The sequence below is a fragment of the Bos indicus x Bos taurus genome, chromosome 2 (genome assembly GCF_003369695.1).
Source record: "Bos indicus x Bos taurus breed Angus x Brahman F1 hybrid chromosome 2, Bos_hybrid_MaternalHap_v2.0, whole genome shotgun sequence".
Classification (NCBI taxonomy): domain Eukaryota; kingdom Metazoa; phylum Chordata; class Mammalia; order Artiodactyla; family Bovidae; genus Bos; species Bos indicus x Bos taurus.
In genome coordinates this window covers 88,435,293-88,452,725 of record NC_040077.1, presented here as the reverse complement: position 1 = coordinate 88,452,725, position 17,433 = coordinate 88,435,293, and the positions used below count along the sequence as shown (strand labels likewise).

Sequence of the window (17,433 nt, the reverse complement as noted above, 5' to 3'; positions counted from 1 at the left end):
CTTACTAGGGCATTAAGTCAAAAGTAAGGGGAAAAATGTTTCTGTCACGTGAAACAGGAAATGCAGCAGTAGGGAGTGAGGCTTGATCATTTGTTATTCAATTATGTAAATAATATTTACTGAGCTCTACTATGTACCATAATTTATTATGGGCTCTGGAGATATAGCGGTGGACAAGATAGAAGTTACTGCCTTAGTTGGAAAGGCAGACAATGGAACAAGTCAACAAAGTAATATTTACCACAATGTTGGATGTGATAAGAGCTATAAACCAAAATAAATATGAGTTAGGGCATATAAAGTGATGCTGAGGGGTTCCTTTAAATAAGGTTGACAGAAATAAAGACAAACAATTCACATTTAGCTCTCCCAAAGTTCATTTAGATCATTTCAGTCACTCAGTCGTGTCTGACTCTTTGTGACCTCATGGACTGCAGCACGCCAGGCTTGCCTATCCATCACCAACTCCCAGAGCTTACTCAAACTCATGTCCATTGACTCAGTGATACCATACAACCATCTCATCCTCTGTCGTCCCCTTCTCCGTCCATCTTCAACCTTTCCCAGCATCAGTGTCTTTTCCAGTGAGTCAGTTCTTCGCATTAGGTGGCTGAAGTATTGGAGTTTCAGCTTTAGCATCAGTCCTTGCAATGAATATTCAGGACGGATTTCCTTTGGGATTGACTGGTTGGATCTCTTTACAGTCCAAGGGATTCTCAAGAGTCTTCTCCAACACCACAGTTCAAAAGCATTAATTCTTCAGTGCTCAGATTTCTTTATAGCCCAACTCTCACATCCATACATGACTACTGGAAAAACCATAGCTTTGATTAGATGGACCTTTGTTGGCAAAGTAATGTCTCTGCTTTTGAATATGCTATCTAGGTTGGTCATAGCTTTTCTTCCAAGGAGCAACTGTCTTTTAATTTCATGGCTGCAGTCACCATCTGCAGTGATTTTGGAGCCCCCCAAAATAAAAGTCTCTCACTGTTTTCATTGTTTCCCCAACTATTTACCATGAAGGGATGGGACCAAATGCCATGATCTTAAGTTTTCTGAATGTTGAATTTTAAGCCAACTTTTTCACTCTCTTCTTTCACTTGCATCAAGAGGCTCTTTAGTTCTTCGCTTTCTGCTATAAGAATGGTGTCATCTGCATATCTGAGGTTATTGATATTTGTCCTGACAATCTTGATTCCAGCTTGTGCTTCATCCAGCCCAGTGTTTCTCATGATGTACTCTGCATATAAGTTAAATAAGCAGGGTGACAATATACAGCCTTGACGTACTCCTTTTCCTATTTGGAACCAGTCTGTTGTTTCATGTCCAGTTCTGTTGCTTCCTGACCTGCATATAGGTTTCTCAGGAGGCAGGTCAGGTGGTCTGGCAGTCCCATCTCTTTCAGAATTTTCCAGTTTGTTGTGATCCACACAGTCAAAGGCTTTGGCATAGTCAATAAAGCAAATGTTTTTCTAGAACTCTCTTGCTTTTTTGATGATCCAACGGATGTTGGCAATTTAATCTCTGGTTCCTCTGCCTTTTCTAAAACCAGATTGAACACCTGGAAGTTCACAGTTCACGTACTGTTGAAGCCTGGCTTGGAGAATTTTGAGCATTACTTTGCTAGAGTGTGAGATGAGTGCAATTGTGCAGTACTTTGAACATTCTTTGGCATTGCTTTTCTTTGGGATTGGAATGAAAGCTGACCTTTTCCAGTCCTGTGGGCACTGCTGAGTTTTCCAATATATATATTATATATGTGTTATATTATGAAGTACAACCACTTATAAATATGTGATCACTTATAAACATAAGAATCTAATTAAGTCTTTAGCCCTAATTCCAAGTTATAGAAATGACACTATAAGTTAATCAAACACATTCAGGATATGGCATATGGTATATGTCTACTATCCTAGACTCTTCAAAATTGAAATGTCATAAAAAGGGTGATTCCTAAAAATTTTAAAAAGACTTAAAAGACATAATAACCAAATACAATGTGTGAATCTTGATTGACTCTCAGTTCAAAAGGATAATTTTAAGACAATTGGTAGAATTTTAAATTTTGTTTTAAATATTGGATGATATGGAATTATTGCTAATGTTCTTATTTGGGGGGAATGCATGTTGAAAAAGTATTTGAAGTCTGAAGCTTACTTTCAAATGGTTTAGATAAAAACTATGTATGTGTGTGTGTAAAAAAGAGAAAAGGAAAAAAAGATGACAAAATGTTAATGTTTGATGAATCTAAGGCAAAAGTATATAGTTGTGCATCATAAACTCCTAGAGGAATCATAGGGGGTAATCTCCTTGACATTGGTGTTGGGAAAGTTTTTTTTTGGATTTGACACTAAAGCAAAGGCATCAAAAGCAAAAATTAAGTGGGACTACAACAAAAATGCTTCTGCGCAGTAAAGGAAACAATCGCCAAAGTGCAACTTGTGGAATAGGAGAAGATATTTGTCAACCACACATCTGATAGGGGTTTAATATTCAAGATATACAGAATCCATACCAGCTCAACAGCAAAAACAAAACAAACCCAAATAACTCAATTTAAAACTGGGCAAAGGATCTGAATAGACATTTTTTCAAGAAAAGATACATAAATGGCCAACATGTACTAGAAAAAGTGCTCAGTATCACTAATCATCAGGTAAACTCAAAAATAAAAGCCTAACACTTGTGAGGATGTTTATCAGAAAGTCAAAAGGTAAACAAACTGGCGAGAATGTGAAGAAAAGAGAACTCTTGTGCACTGCTGGTGGGAATATAAATTGGGGTACAGCCATTACGGAAAACAGAATAGAGGTTCCTCAAGAAATTAAAAATAGAACTAACATATGATGGAGCAATCCACCTCTGGATACATATATCCAAGGAAGATGAAAATGAAATCATTATTCAAAATGATATCTGTACTTCCATGTTCATTGCAGCATTATTCACAGTAATCAAAATATGGAAATGAATTAAATGTCTGTTAACAGATGAATGAAGATATGGTGTGTATATATATATGTGTGTGTGTAGTATATTTATATAATGGAATATTGTTCAGCCTTTAAAAAAAGAAGGAAATCCTGTCATGTGCTACAACCTGAATGAATATTATGCTATGTGAAATAAGCCAAAGAAAGACAAATACTTCCTGGTATCAGTGATATGTAGAATTCCATCACACCCATCCCGCTCTCCACCCCCAAAAACACGTTGAGCTCACCGGGAACTGGATTGTAGCATCCGTAAGGATAAAAGCTAGTGAGATTAAGACAAAAACCTAGAATCCCTACCATACAACCTTAAATGACCAAAATCTTCGATTAAACAACCCAACACAATAGGTATAGATCAGCTATATTCAGTAACACCAACAGAATTTACTGGGATAGCAGATCTGCCAATTTACTTCATCTGTATCTAACATAATTTGTAACGAAAAATTTAAAGATTGCTCAGACCAAAAGTGACCCAGTGCATCCAGCCTTCCAAACATCTCCAAGAAGCCAGACACACAAGTAAAGCAATGTTGTATCAACTTGGCCTTCAGCTAAATATCCCCAACTGACTTCAGTCAACACTACATGGAGCAGACAAACCAAGCCAAACCCCGCCCAAGTGTATGAGTAAAGAAAGTAACTGTTGTTATTTTTAAGTGACTCAATTTTGGGTTTGTTAAATGGTAATAAATAACTTTTAGCATTACTTCAGTCAGCTTTGAGAATGTCCTTGCATTCTGCCCTAAGAATATGTTTCAGGATACTCTTGTCTTCTGTATAGAACTGGAATTGCCCCCAACGCCCGGCTCCTTTTATTGAGAAAACATACACAAAGACCACAGTTTAAGTATCAAGATTTTTTTTTTGAAGAAATCAAACATTACAGTCACCTTCCACTCCCTTCCTCCCCAGATAGTTGCCACTATCATGCATTTAGTGCCTTATTCATCTCTTGCATTTTAGAAGTTTTACAATTTATATTTTCACAAACAATAAATAACACTATTTCATTGATTCTAAGTCAAACATTCCCCATCTATTTTTAAAACCATTGGAGATGTATCTTATAACAGATAGTGTAACTGGAAAGTGAACAGTGTAACTGGTTGCATTTTTCTTTTTTAGTAATATGTGCCTTTAAAAATTTTTTTATTTTGCATTGGGATATAGCTGATTAATAATGTTATAATTGTTTCAGGTGAATGGCAAAGGGACTTAGTCATACAAACACATGTATCCATTCTCCCACAAACTCCTCTCCCATCCAGGCTGCCAATTATGTGCCTTATTGATCTTATTTTCTATAAGCTGCTTTATATTATATAAAAATTTAAGCATTTATTTTTCTGCAAATTACTCTTCTTGCTAAATATTTTAGCAAGCTTTGTTTAGGTATAATTTGCATTAAAAAATATAATTTACATATAATAAAATGTACCCATTTTAAGTCCACAGTTTGATGAGTCATGATAGCTGTATAAAGCTAATTTTCCATTATTGAGCTATAAGCATTATTTATATATTCCAAATATAGGCCCTCTGTCAGATAATATGTATTACAAATAGTTTTCCCCAACCTGTGACCTGACTTTTCATTTCCTTGCTGCTCTCTTTCAAAGAGCAGAAGTATTAATTTTAATTCCAATTAATAATTTTTTCACAATTCACTGTCTAGAAAATCTTTCTCTATCCCAAGACAGTAATTTCTATTTCTTTCCAGAATTTCTAGAGTATTAGCTTTTGTTAAATCTATGATCCATTTCACAATCTAAATTTTGTACTAAAATTATGTATCGTGTAAGGCAAAAGATGAGGTTATTTACTATGTGAATATATAGTTATTCTATGTTAAGACTTTTCTCATTAAATAACCATGGCACCTTTGTCAAAATCAATTGTGTAATATGCATGGGTCCATTTTCAAACTATTCTGTCTGCTGGCCCCTAACATTTCTTATAAAACAGGTCTTCCGGCAACAAATTCTATGATCTTTTCCTTGTCTGAAAGTCTCTTCTCACCTTTTCTGAAGGACATATTTCCTGAATATGGAATTCCAGGTCAACAGGTATATTTCTTTCTTTCAAAGATACCATGCCAAGGCCTCTAACTTGCAGAGTTTAAGAAAAGAAATATAGTCACTCTCTGTATGGAATGTGGTTGTTTTTTCTTCTCCAACTGCTTTTCTAATTTTCTCTAGTTTTCAACACTTTGATTATGATGTACTTTAGTTTTCTTTATGTGTGTCCCTGATGGTTGAATTTCTTGGATCTCTGGGTTTATAATTTTCATAATTAGGAAAACTTTCAGACATTGTTTTTACATTGTTTTTGTCTCCCTTATCCCATCTTCTAGGAGTCTAAATACAAGTATGTTAGAAAGACTTGATGTTATTTCATAGGGGACTAAGGCACTGTTGTATTTTCTTTTTCTCTTTGTGCTTTAGTCCGGTTCACTGATTTTTAGTTCTGCAGTGACCCATCTGCTGTAATTTCATCTGTTCTTTCTCACCTAGCTAGTGAACAAAGAAGTAATCAAATAGCAGCAGTGACTTTTTAAAAGTAAATCTTTCTCATACTTGAATTATTGGTATAAGTGTATTAACCACAAATAAAATATTTCAGGACTATGAATTTAGAAAAGTAAATTTTCTTTACTGACTGTAAAATTAGTTTGTGTATATATACATATACATGTAACATGAGAAATGACACTGAATACGACACCAGTGACGGGCTGTTGTAATTTTTTTTACTTTGACTTTTACAGAAAGTGATGACAATCTATGGAAAATGCTTTATTGTATCATGCTTATTTACTACAAGAAACATTTTATAATAATACAAAAGTAATCCACAAACTTGATTAAAGTGAAGATCAATTGATCTGAAAATTTTTTCTTCCTTAGTCTTTCACAGTAATTGCCAAAAGTTCAATAAGCTGCTTTTTCCAAGAACAATTATTCTAATAACTTTGGGTGTTCAATCCGTGCAATGGTCCAGTCAGGCTTTACTCCTTGTGTAAACTCTCTCTGAAATCTAAGGAAACATTATAAACAATGTGTATCCTGTATCAGTTCAAAAATTTCCTGGATCACTATGTAATTTGCAAGTACATAGCTGAGGCAGTTTTTAGCAAAAAGCTAACAGATAATGGTAAATAAAAATCAAAAGTTTAACCTACTAATTTGATCACAAAAAATATCCCCACAAAAATGAGAAGTGCATTCTCAACTGAGTATTTTTAATAGACAGATCTATATACACTGCAATATCTGCCAGTCCGTGAGAGAAACGTGTTTTTCTGCTAAGTACTAGCTATAATATATGCCTAATATGAGGAGAAAAAAACTGGACTATGGTGATAAAACAGCACTTCCATGGAGGTTGGTTATGTGATTAGATTTACTCACAGCTGGCACTAAGTTCATTCTTGAAAATAGCAGTCTTTAGGACCTGCCTGTGATCTTAGTAGTGACTATCAGAACAACCAAAGGTAGTGTTGATTATAGTGTTCTAAATGATGTCTTTAAAAAGAGACAATTCAGTAGATTTAAATTAAATAAGTACTTAAATATATAGAATATTTTGGGCAATTACAAATAAAGCAAAATTCCACACAGGAAAAAAGAAACGAAAAAAAAAAAAAAAGCACATTTCCTCCAAGAAGTGAAAAAAATGAAGATATAATTCTCTTTACCTTAGTGAAACAGGATACATTTTCTTTCTTAGGTCATTTTGGGGTTTTGTTCATTGTTTTAAAGCAAATTTGTATAACTTTGATGACGTAAAAGTATTCTTTTAAACAGATATTGAAGTATATCTCCACTGACTCTCTTGAATTGTTCACTGTTCCAAATTTTATTCACACAATAATACACTACAGTGTCTCATTTGAATAAGTTGCTAACCTCCCATTAGACAGTACCTCCTTAAGGGCAGGAACCCTTCAATTCTGTGTCTGAACTCCCACCAGAGTACCTGGTAAAGAGGAGATGGTCAATAATTATCTAGTGAGTGGATGGTCCATGTGCCAATTACAGCATATTTTATTTTCCAAAGATGGTCATAACTACATTTCACATACTCTTCTGCAATGTGACCTTGCTGCTGCCCCATGAAGATGTGGAGTATCTCCATGTCCTTCACTGTGCAGATCCTGTGACTCTTTGGACCAGCAAACCATGCAGAAGTGATGCTGTTCCAATCCTGGGCATAGCCCTTTACTGGAGGGCTACGTCTAGCATCTTCTGTCTTTTGGAAGCCAACCACCATGTAAAACACGTGACTATCTTAACACCTCCACAAGCCCAAGCTATAAAGAGAGGCCTTGGGGAATGAGACATTATGTGGAGAAGCCAAGGAGCATCCTGGTGCTGCCCTATGAGTGAGGAAGCCCATTGTGGAAATGAATCCCTGGCTCCTACCATCCCAGTTGATGCCAGGTAAAGCAGAGGAAACCCCACAGCTGAGCCTTTCCAAAATTCCAGAGCAGTAGAAAAGCAAGCAAAATGAATGGCTGTTTGTTGTCACCGAGTTTTGGAATGGTTTGTAATGTAGCAATAGACAGCTGAAACACTGTTTAAGTTCAGCAATATTATCGCTTCCTAATTTCTGAACGCTCCTATTTTGTGGCCAGTATGTCTTTATAACTATCTCTCTTCATAGATACTTGTCAAATTTCTATTTTTTCTTCCTAAAGCTCCCTTTAGTTTTCATGTCTGCATACTACCTTCCATTTCCTAAAGAAAGGAAACAATAAATGTGATTAGACTTACTCATAGCTTGCACTAAGAAGTTGTTTAGTTTCCACGTTCTGATCCCCCAACTTAACCTGGAACACACGGGCTCCACTTATGGCTTCACTGGGGATGTTGGCACTGGTTAGATACCAAAAGCACATCAGGATGTTAACAAACTTCCTTCCTTAGAGAAAAAACATACACACATACAGATACAATGACAATAATCTATCATCCTTATATCCAAAATGAAATCAGCAATTGGCAGTAATTATACAGTTGTTACACATCAAATTTTGTGCTCATTCTAACTTAAGGTACCTGTATTGACACCTTTTATTTTTAGAAAATTCTCTTGGGGTTTACGACGTATTTGCCTCCCTCTCTGTAACACAGTATAAGAGCTACTATTTACTGAGCAGGTACTTATTGCCCAACCGTACTATGTGGATTCTTTTCCATTTGTGGGATTTTCTAAAATTATGATAACAAAAAAAAAAAAAAAACAAATAAAATTATGATAACAGGTATCTATTGTCAAGCCAAAAAACAGTAGGGGGAAAAACACATTTTTGGTGCTAACTTAACCCCAACTGCCAGAAAGAAAAAACACTTCTCTTCTACTCTAATTCACTTTATATGCCCAGTGATTATGAGAATGTCCTGTGCAAAAACCAGGCAGTGACCATGATGCTAAGATGCAATTTGAAATACTAGGGAGAAGAAAATATTTATCATTAAAAGTACCTTTCTGAATGTTTCAAATTAACATGTATGTGAAAATATTTTCACTGTTAAAGAGTTCTCAATCAGAACTGCCTTGGCAAGTGTGTGAGCAAAGGCTAGATTTCCTATGTGCCTAGCACATAATACATATGTGTATATTTGTAGAAGGAATAAGTAAGTCACTGAGTTTTCAGGAATGCTATTGTTCAGGACAAGGAAAAGAACAAGATAAACGCCAAAGTTCCTTTCAGTTATTTTCACTGTCTCCAAATAAATCCAATTGGGAGTTCTGAGTTAATGTTACTCTTAAAACAGTCTTTAGCTAACAGTATTTACTTTTTCTTTTACTTTTTACTTCTACTGAACATACAGCTGGACACTTAAAATACTGAATTGTTTCCTTTAAGTTAGGAAATCTGAAACACAAATATTTTCATTTTGACGTAGGAGCAGCTTGTCTTGGGCAATTTTCATTAACTTAAGTGACAATGTTCTCTTCTATGAATTAAACAGCATTAGGGAAAAGTTCTTTTTTTAAAATTAATCTTTTTACTTTGTAATGGGGTATAGCTGATTGACAAACAATGTTGTGACAGTTTCAGGTGAACAGCAAAGGGACTCACCCACGCCTATACATGTATTCATTCTCCCCCAAACCCTCCTCCCATCCAGGCTGCCACATAACACTGAGTAGAGTTCCAGGTGCTATACACTAGGACCTTGTTGGTTATCCCATTTTAAAAACAGCAATGTGTACATGACCATCCCAAACTTCTAGACAGAAAGGCATTCAAAACAATTACCATACCCCAAGTCTTCCAGAGACTTTTTAAAGAATGAATAAATTATTTTCTCTGTAGTTCTATAAATATCCACTTGTACCAACAAAATGCCACTATCCCAGGATCTTTCACTAGTTTAGCTTATCTGGACAACTGTGGGCCATTTAAAATTGACTATGCTCCAGGATTACCTTTCTCATCATAGTAAATGGAGATGTCTCCTGTTGATGTGTACACAATTTCATCTATGTCAGCAGCAAGAGCATTTTTATGGTTGTCAGGTAGTGAAGTAACCTTTTCTTTCAATACACGTAGAGTCTAAGTATGGAAAAAGCAAATCAGAGTTCACTTGTTGAACTGTCAAAAGCTTTTCAAAAAGTAGAGTGAATTCTTCATGGAATGTATTTTGTAAAACTATTTTTAAATTTACAGCCATATGTATTCACTTTCAAAAGCAAGGCTGAGAGGCATCTGATTCTTCAGTTAGATAACTCCTAATAGAACATTCTATGTAAGAATTGAAAGACATCATATTCACTCATGCCTTAAGTAGCAAGTGATTCTACGCTTTTTAAGACCCCGAGTACTCCAAAGGCAAGACAGAGGGACTCTACTTTGGGTGATGGCATACATGTTACTTTAAAGCGTAAATAAGGACAATGCATATCATTCTAACGAAAGAAAATAATACACATTAATCATTATTTTTAAAGGAAAATTAAAGTATACTTTACCTCTTTGGCCACAAGTTCTTCCAATAGATCAAACTTACACTGTGACAGCAATTTGGACACATGAGCAAAAGCCTTGAAAACAAAAGAAAAGTGGGGGAAGGGTGGTGACTATTATTTTAAGATACCACGTGAAATACCATACAATGTACAATGCTTATACTTCAATGGCTAAGTATAACAAAGACTGTTTTATGATAAAGGCAATAAACATGGTCAACACTAAGATATCGATGGTTAGGCATGACTCCTTCAAAGTTGGTTGACTTTTCTTATGCGGCCTTTCCACATGCACAGTAGTAAGTGGGCAGATTGCTAATGATGTATCCACTCCAAGGACCCAAGAAAAGATAGTGTGTGGTGTACATACTAGGTTCTCAATAAAAACATCTTCTATATAGTTCCTTTTAAATAACGATGAAGTAATCAGCCATCCTGACTGTCATATGATCCCCCTCTGAATCCTGAATACATAGCAGCACAACCTAAGTCTGTACTAAGTACTAAGCAGTACAATCTAAGTACTGTGAGTCTGGAGATCTGGACTGCAGCTGACCCTCATTAAGATAGATAGAGAAAGTGTTAACCACTCAGTCCTATCCAACTCTGTGCTTTCATGGACTGTAGGCTGCCAGGCTCCTCTGTCTGTAGAATTCTCTAGGCAAGAATACTGGAGTGGACTGCCATTCCCTTCTCCAGGGGATCACCTGACTCAGGGTCTGAATGCGGGTCTCCCGCATTGCGGGCAGATTCTTTATAGTCTGAGCTAACTCTTCAGACAGGTCTAAAACAGATATGGCATTGGTAAAGTGGGAGAAAAGATAATGAGTTTGCACAGTCTAATGCAGTAGAACTCAACTTTGAAGTACAAGATCCCACTTTGAAGTGGGAGACAGTCAACTGCAATCCTCCACACTACTAGCAATGAGGAATGGAGCTGTGCATTAAGACTCTACCTGTTTTCAAGGAGCTTCCTGTCTACTTGAGGAGAGAGCCAAGAAAATGGACAAATCCAAGAATTATGACAGGAATAAGAACAAGATGATTTTCGGAGAATACAGGTGAGAACTTACACTATCTGGGTGGACAATAAGGGGGCTTCCTAAAGGAAGAACCATCTAAGAAGAAATTTGAAGAACTAATGAGAGAAAGAGGATGCAAAGGTGTGTCAGACAGACAACTCTCATAATTGTTATGGGCTGGATTGGGTTTTCCAAATTGAAGCCCTAACTCCCAGTACCTCAGAAGGTAACTACATTTGGAGACAGGGCTTTTAGAGGTGATGACGTCAAATGAGGGTGGGCCCTAGTCCAATTTGACTGGTGCGCTTACAAGAGGAATAGTGGACACACATGGAGATACCAGGGACACATGAGCACAGAGGGAAAAAAAAACATGTGAGGACACAGAAATAAAATGATCATCTACAAGCAAAGGACAGAGGCCACAGAAGAAACCAAACTTGCCAACACCTTGTTCTCGGACTTCCAGCTTCCAGAAATGCAACAAAATGAAGTATGGTTTAAGCAACCCACACTGACGTATTTTGTTATGGAAGCCCTAACAACAATGGTCAGGAAGCAACAGTTAGAACTGGAGGGAACAACAGACTGTTTCCAAATAGGAAAAGGAATACGTCAAGGCTGTATATTGTCACCCTGCTTATTCAACTTATATGCAGAGTACATCATGTGAAATGCTGGGCTGGATGAAGCACAAGCTGGAGTTAAGATTGCCTGGAGAAATTTCAATAACCTCAGATATGGAGATGACACTACCCTTATAGCAGAAAGTGAAGAACTAAAGAGCCTCTGGACGAAAGTGAAAGAGGAGAGTGAAAAAGTTGACTTAAAATTCAACATTCAGAAAACTAAGATCATGGCAACTGGTCCCATCACTTCATGGCAAATAGATGGGGAAACAATGAAAACAGTGAGGCCTTTATTTTGCTCCAAAATCACTGCAGATGGTGACTGCAGCCGTGAAATTAAAAGGCTTGCTCCTCAGAAGTAAAGTTATGACCAACCTAGACAGCGTATTAAAAAGCAGAGACATTCCTTTACTAACAAAGGTCCATCTAGTCAAAGCTATGGTTTTTCCACTAGTCATGTATGGATGTGAGAGTTGGACTATAAAGAAAGCTGAGCACCAAAGAATTGATGCTTTTGAACTGTGGTGTTGGAGAAGACTCTTGGGGGTCCCTTTGACTGCAAGGAGATTCAATCAGTCCATTCTACAGGAAATAAGTCCTGAATATTCACTGGAAGGACTGATGCTGAAGCTGAAACTCCAATACTTTGGCCACCTGATATGAAGAACTGACTCAATGGAAAAAACTTTGATGCTGGGAAAGACTGAAGGCAGGAGGAGAAGGGGACGACAGACAATGAGACGGTTGGATGGCATCACCGACTCAATGAACATGAGTTTGAATAAACTCCAGGAGTTGGTGATGGACAGGGAGGCCTGGCATGCTACAGTCCACAGGGTCACAAAGAGTCGGAGCGACTGAACTGAACTGAATAATAATGGAGTTGAATTTTGAGAAAAAGCACACTTCCAAATGGACTCAATGATCCCTTGCAAACATTTTAGATGCTCTCAGGGTTTAGAAACAACCTATGTATTATAGTAAGCTTTTGTGTGTGGAAGATGGGTGAAATTTGGTTAGAAGTAACAGACATCACGGAAAAGGAGTATGTCAAGGCTGTATATGGCACCCTACTGCAGTACTCTTGCCTGGAAAATCCCATGGAAGGAGGGGCCTGGTAGGCTCCAGTCCATGGGGTCGCTGAGAGTTGGACACGACCGAGCGACTTCACTTTCCCTTTTCACTTTCATGCACTGGAGAAGGAAATGGCAACTCACTCCAGCGTTCTTGCATGAAGAATCCCAGGGACGGGGGAGCCTGGTGGGCTGCCGTCTATGGGTTCACAGAGTCGGACACGACTGAGGCGACTTAGTAGTAGTAGTAGTAGTAGTAGTAGTAGCAAGGCTGTATAATGTCATCCTGCTTATCTAACTTATATGCAGAGTATATCATGAGATATGCTGGGCTGGATGAAGCACAAGCTGGAATCAAGATTGCCGGGAGAAATATCAATAACCTCAGATATGCAGATGACACCACCCTTATGGCAGAAAGTGAAGAGGAACTAAAAAGCCTCTTGATGGAAGTGAAGGAGGAGAGTGAAAAAGTTGGCTTAAAACTCAACATTCAGAAAACTAAGATCATGGCATCCGGTCCCATCACTTCATGGGAAATAGATGGGGAAACAGTGGAAACAGTGTCAGACTTTATTTTTTGGGGCTCCAAAATCACTGCAGATGGTGACTGCAGCCATGAAATTAAAAGACATTTATTCCTTGGAAGGAAAGTTATGACCAACCTAGATAGCATATTCAAAAGCAGAGACATTACTTTGCCAACAAAGGTCTGTCTAGTCAAGAATATGGTTTTTCCAGTGGTCATGTATGGATGTGACAGTTGAACTGTGAAGAGAGATGAGGGCTGAAGAATTGATGCTTTTGAAGTGTGGTGTTGGAGAAGACTCTTGAGAGTCCCTTGGACTGCAAGGAGATCCAACCAGTCCATCCTAAAGGACATCAGTCCTGGGTGTTCATTGGAAGAACTGATGCTGAAGCTGAAACTCCAATACTTTGGCCACCTCATGCGAAGAGTTGACTCACTGGAAGAGACTCTGATGCTGGGAGGGATTGGGGGCAGGAGGAGAAGAGGACAACAGAGGATGAGATGGCTGGATGGCATCACCGACTTGATGGACATGAGTTTGAGTGAACTCCGGGAGTTGGTGATGGACAGGGAGGCCTGGTGTGCTGCAATTCATGGGGTCGCAAAGAGTCGGACACGGCCAAGCGAATAAACTGAACTGAACTGAACAGACATCACAATCATGTTGAAATCCAGCCACGATACTCTAGTTTCTGTGGCCAATAATCAAACCTGAGCAAATTATCCTGTAAGGTAATAATGTCCCATTAAGAGGCTTCCCTGATAAAGCTTTGATGATATAAGATTTCTTAACCTAACAAGGGGCTTCCCTGCTGGCTTAGTGGTAAAGAATCCACCTGTAATGCAGGAGCCATAAGAGGTATGGGTTTGATCCCTGGGTCAGGAAGATTCCTGGAGTAGGGCATGGCAACCCACTCCAGTAATCTTGCCTGTAGAATCCCCATGGACAGAGAAGCCTGGTGAGTTACAGTTCATGGGTCACAAAGAGTCACACACGACTGAAGTGACTTAGCACGCAGACACGCAACCTAAACAGGCTTCTGGGAAATAGCTTTTTCTTTCATAGTAAAGGCCAAAATATGTAAAGATATTGGAAAACAAACAGTAAATGGTTAATGTGGTTTGATGGCAGTAACAGGGATAATATCATATGTACTTATCAATGGAAGTAAAGTTTGTGGGGCTAATAAAGCTGTTTAAGGAGAAGGTGATGGTACCCCACTCCAGTACTCTTGCCTGGAAAATCCCATGGACGGAGGAGCCTGGTGGGCTGCAGTCCATGGGGTCTCTAAGAGTTGGACACGACTGAGCGACTTCACTTTCCCTTCTCACTTCCACGCATTGGAGAAGGAAATGGCAACCCACTCCAGTGTTCTTGCCTGGAGAATCCCAGGGACAGGGGAGCCTGGTGGGCTGCCATCTATGGGGTCACACAGAGTCAGACACGACTGAAGTGACTTAGCAGCAGCAGTAGAAGCAAGGACTGTCTATCAATGGACCACCTATTCCTCTGGCTCACATGATGAATAAAAGCTTGCCTAGATTGGTTTAAAATAAGCTACAGGCTATACTGTATAACACAGGGAATATAGCCAATATTTTTAACTATAAATGGAGTGTAATCTTTAAAACTTGTGAATCACTACATTGTATATCTGTTACACTGTATATCTGTAACAATATTACAATTATACTTAGAGAAAAAAATTTTAAATTATAAAATGTTTTTAGAAAGCTTGCCTAGGTTATACTTAACTATGTCAATTTCTAGTAACTCTGGAGAACGAAGAATGCTTGTAGAATGAGTCACAGAACAATGCACCTCAGCAGTTGCTAGCTATGCATTCTTGAGTTAATCATTTGACCTTTCTAGACTTGATTTTTATCATCTGTAAAAGGGAATTAGACTAGAATAATGAGCATGAAGGTGTCTTTCATGTTCCATGACTGAAAAAGAAACATGTTAATGAATCGGAGAAGGCAATGGCACCCCACTCCAGTACTCTTGCCTGGAAAATCCCATGGACGGAGGAGCCTGGTAGGCTGCAGTCCATGGGGTCGCTAGGAGTTGGACATGACTGAGCGACTTCACTTTCACTTTTTACTTTCATGCATTGGAGAAGGAAATGGCAACCCACTCCAGTGTTCTTGCCTGGAGAATTCCAGGGACGGGGGAGCCTGGTGGGCTGCAGTCTCTGGGATTGCACAGAGTTGGACACGACTGAAGCGACTTAGCAGCAGCAAGAGCAGCATGATCTAACTTACAGCTTGATACTCACATCCGAAGATAATATTCTAGAGTTGGGAGGTTAGTTTAAAGGGCAAGTTGAGCCCATGAGAGTAGATAATCTAGCCAATGTTTATGCACCAGATTATTCCCAAGCCCTAAAATTACATCTATGCAAAAGAAGGAAGAGTTGCCTTATGAGATCTAGGTAGGAAGACTTTTCAGCCACGTCGTTTTAAACTCTAGGTGTTAAAAAACTGGTTTGCTTGATCTGAAAGGTCATGTTAAGCAACCACTGGTTTAATGGAATCTCTAAATATTTGCCATGGATGACCTAACATTCTTTTTGGAAATCAGAATGGCTAAATGCACAAAAATTGACTTAGATGAGGCAAGATGCATACAGACTGGCTGATGAATGGGTGCAAATACTACTTAATAGCAAGGATGGGGGCTAAAAGAGCTCACAGCTGGAGGACCTTTAGGATCAAAGAGTGACTAAAAAGTGTTCCATGCTCCTTTGTGGTCAAAGGAAGTAGGGAGTTAGGCTTGATTGCTGTCCTGCCCATGGGAGGATGACTTCCATTCCTTATTGACACATAAATGAGCAGGAGGTAGACAAGCTCACAAGTCATCTGCAGGAATCCTGAAGGACAGTAGCATCATGCTCATTTCCTCTGCACAAACAAAAGATTTTGAGAACTGACAGGAACTGAGGTTTATCCCTTATAATGCTATTAACTATGCTTGCTCTTTGCTTTTAAATTTTCTTGTAAAAACACAGATTAGTCAAGAATTGACTCAGGGAAGCAAAAAGCACGAGTCAATATTGACACTGATTATATAAAGTTGAAAACATTCAATTTATAACTGACAGATCACATAAATAAGTATAAATGGCTGTGTTTATAGAAAAAAACTAAAAAAACTAGAAGTAAATATATCAGTGTCAGCATATAATCAGTATTGGCTTTTTCATTCTTTTTTCATTCAGAAAAATCACATTTCAGAAGAAATAAAGCCATGGAGCTTTTAAGTGACCGAAATAGGCTTTGAATCCATTTCTATCTGATTCAAAACCTGCGGAGGACAGAAAAAGTAATTAAGGGATTCAAATTGGTGTCTCCATCAATCCCCTATTCCTCGGAGACCGTGCAAACAGAAGCAGCAGCTTAATTTACAGCAAGTGGCCAGAGGGCTCTGTATTTGAGTCACTACCCACATTTGATCATTTGAGACCCAGTTGAAACCTCATCGCTAAACACTTTTGCGAATCTTAACTGCTGAATTCATGAGAGGTGGAGAGGTTACTCCTAGAGAAATAAACCAACCTGCTTCGCTCCTTCTGAGAACTCTGTGATGCTGAACTCTTGGTCGAAATAGGCCCAGATAAGGAAGGAGTAAATTCGAGTCCGAACCCAGTTGATGGGGTTGGAGAACCCCAGAATGATCATTTTGGTTTTCTGACGCTGCTGCGGTTGCTCCTCGGTGCTGTAGGTTCGCCGGGGGCAAGAAGGGAAAGTGGGGAGGGTTGAGGCGACTTCCAGGGGGCTGAGCAAGGGACGCTGAGGACCCCGAGCAGACAGGGCCAAGGCCGCGGAGGCCCAAGAGACTCGAGGAAATGGGGCTGCTCCCGAGCCGAGGCGGCGGCGGCATAAGTAGCAAAGTCCAGACAATGGGCGCTTCACCTCGGCCGAACTGAGAGTCCGGAGCCGGGCGGCCCAGCCCGGTAGAGGCCGAGAAAGTAGCAAGCGCGGTAAAAGACGGACGGCCAGCGCCATTTTTGTGACCTTTGTGCTTGCCTGTGCATCATGGAAAGTAAGTCGGTGTGAAACCACCTCAGCGAGGTTCGGAGAAGGAGACTGGAGAGTCGAGTTGGCCTGTTGCTGCCACCTCTAGTGAATTCGCCCCTTCTCTGCTCTCCATCATACACCTGTTGGCCCCGAGCCCCACACTAGGAACTGGCAGTTCTC

General features: G+C 38.9%; 1 protein-coding gene across 2 annotated transcripts; it reads right to left on the bottom strand.

The window, feature by feature from the left end:
• Positions 1-3,844: 3,844 nt before the first annotated feature.
• MAIP1 (matrix AAA peptidase interacting protein 1) lies at positions 3,845-17,432 on the bottom strand. 2 transcript variants are annotated; one of them, XM_027563960.1, is made up of 6 exons: positions 16,792-17,432; positions 9,984-10,055; positions 9,441-9,567; positions 7,778-7,925; positions 6,928-6,980; positions 3,845-6,038 (listed from the first exon to the last, which is right to left on the bottom strand). In XM_027563960.1, the coding sequence occupies exons 1-5, from the start codon at positions 17,239-17,241 to the stop codon at positions 6,932-6,934; spliced, it is 846 nt and encodes a 281-aa protein (XP_027419761.1). In that variant the 5' UTR covers positions 17,242-17,432; the 3' UTR covers positions 3,845-6,038; positions 6,928-6,931. The 2 variants fall into 2 exon arrangements, with proteins under 2 accessions (XP_027419761.1, XP_027419751.1); XM_027563950.1 differs by lacking the exon at positions 6,928-6,980.
• Position 17,433: the final 1 nt, after the last annotated feature.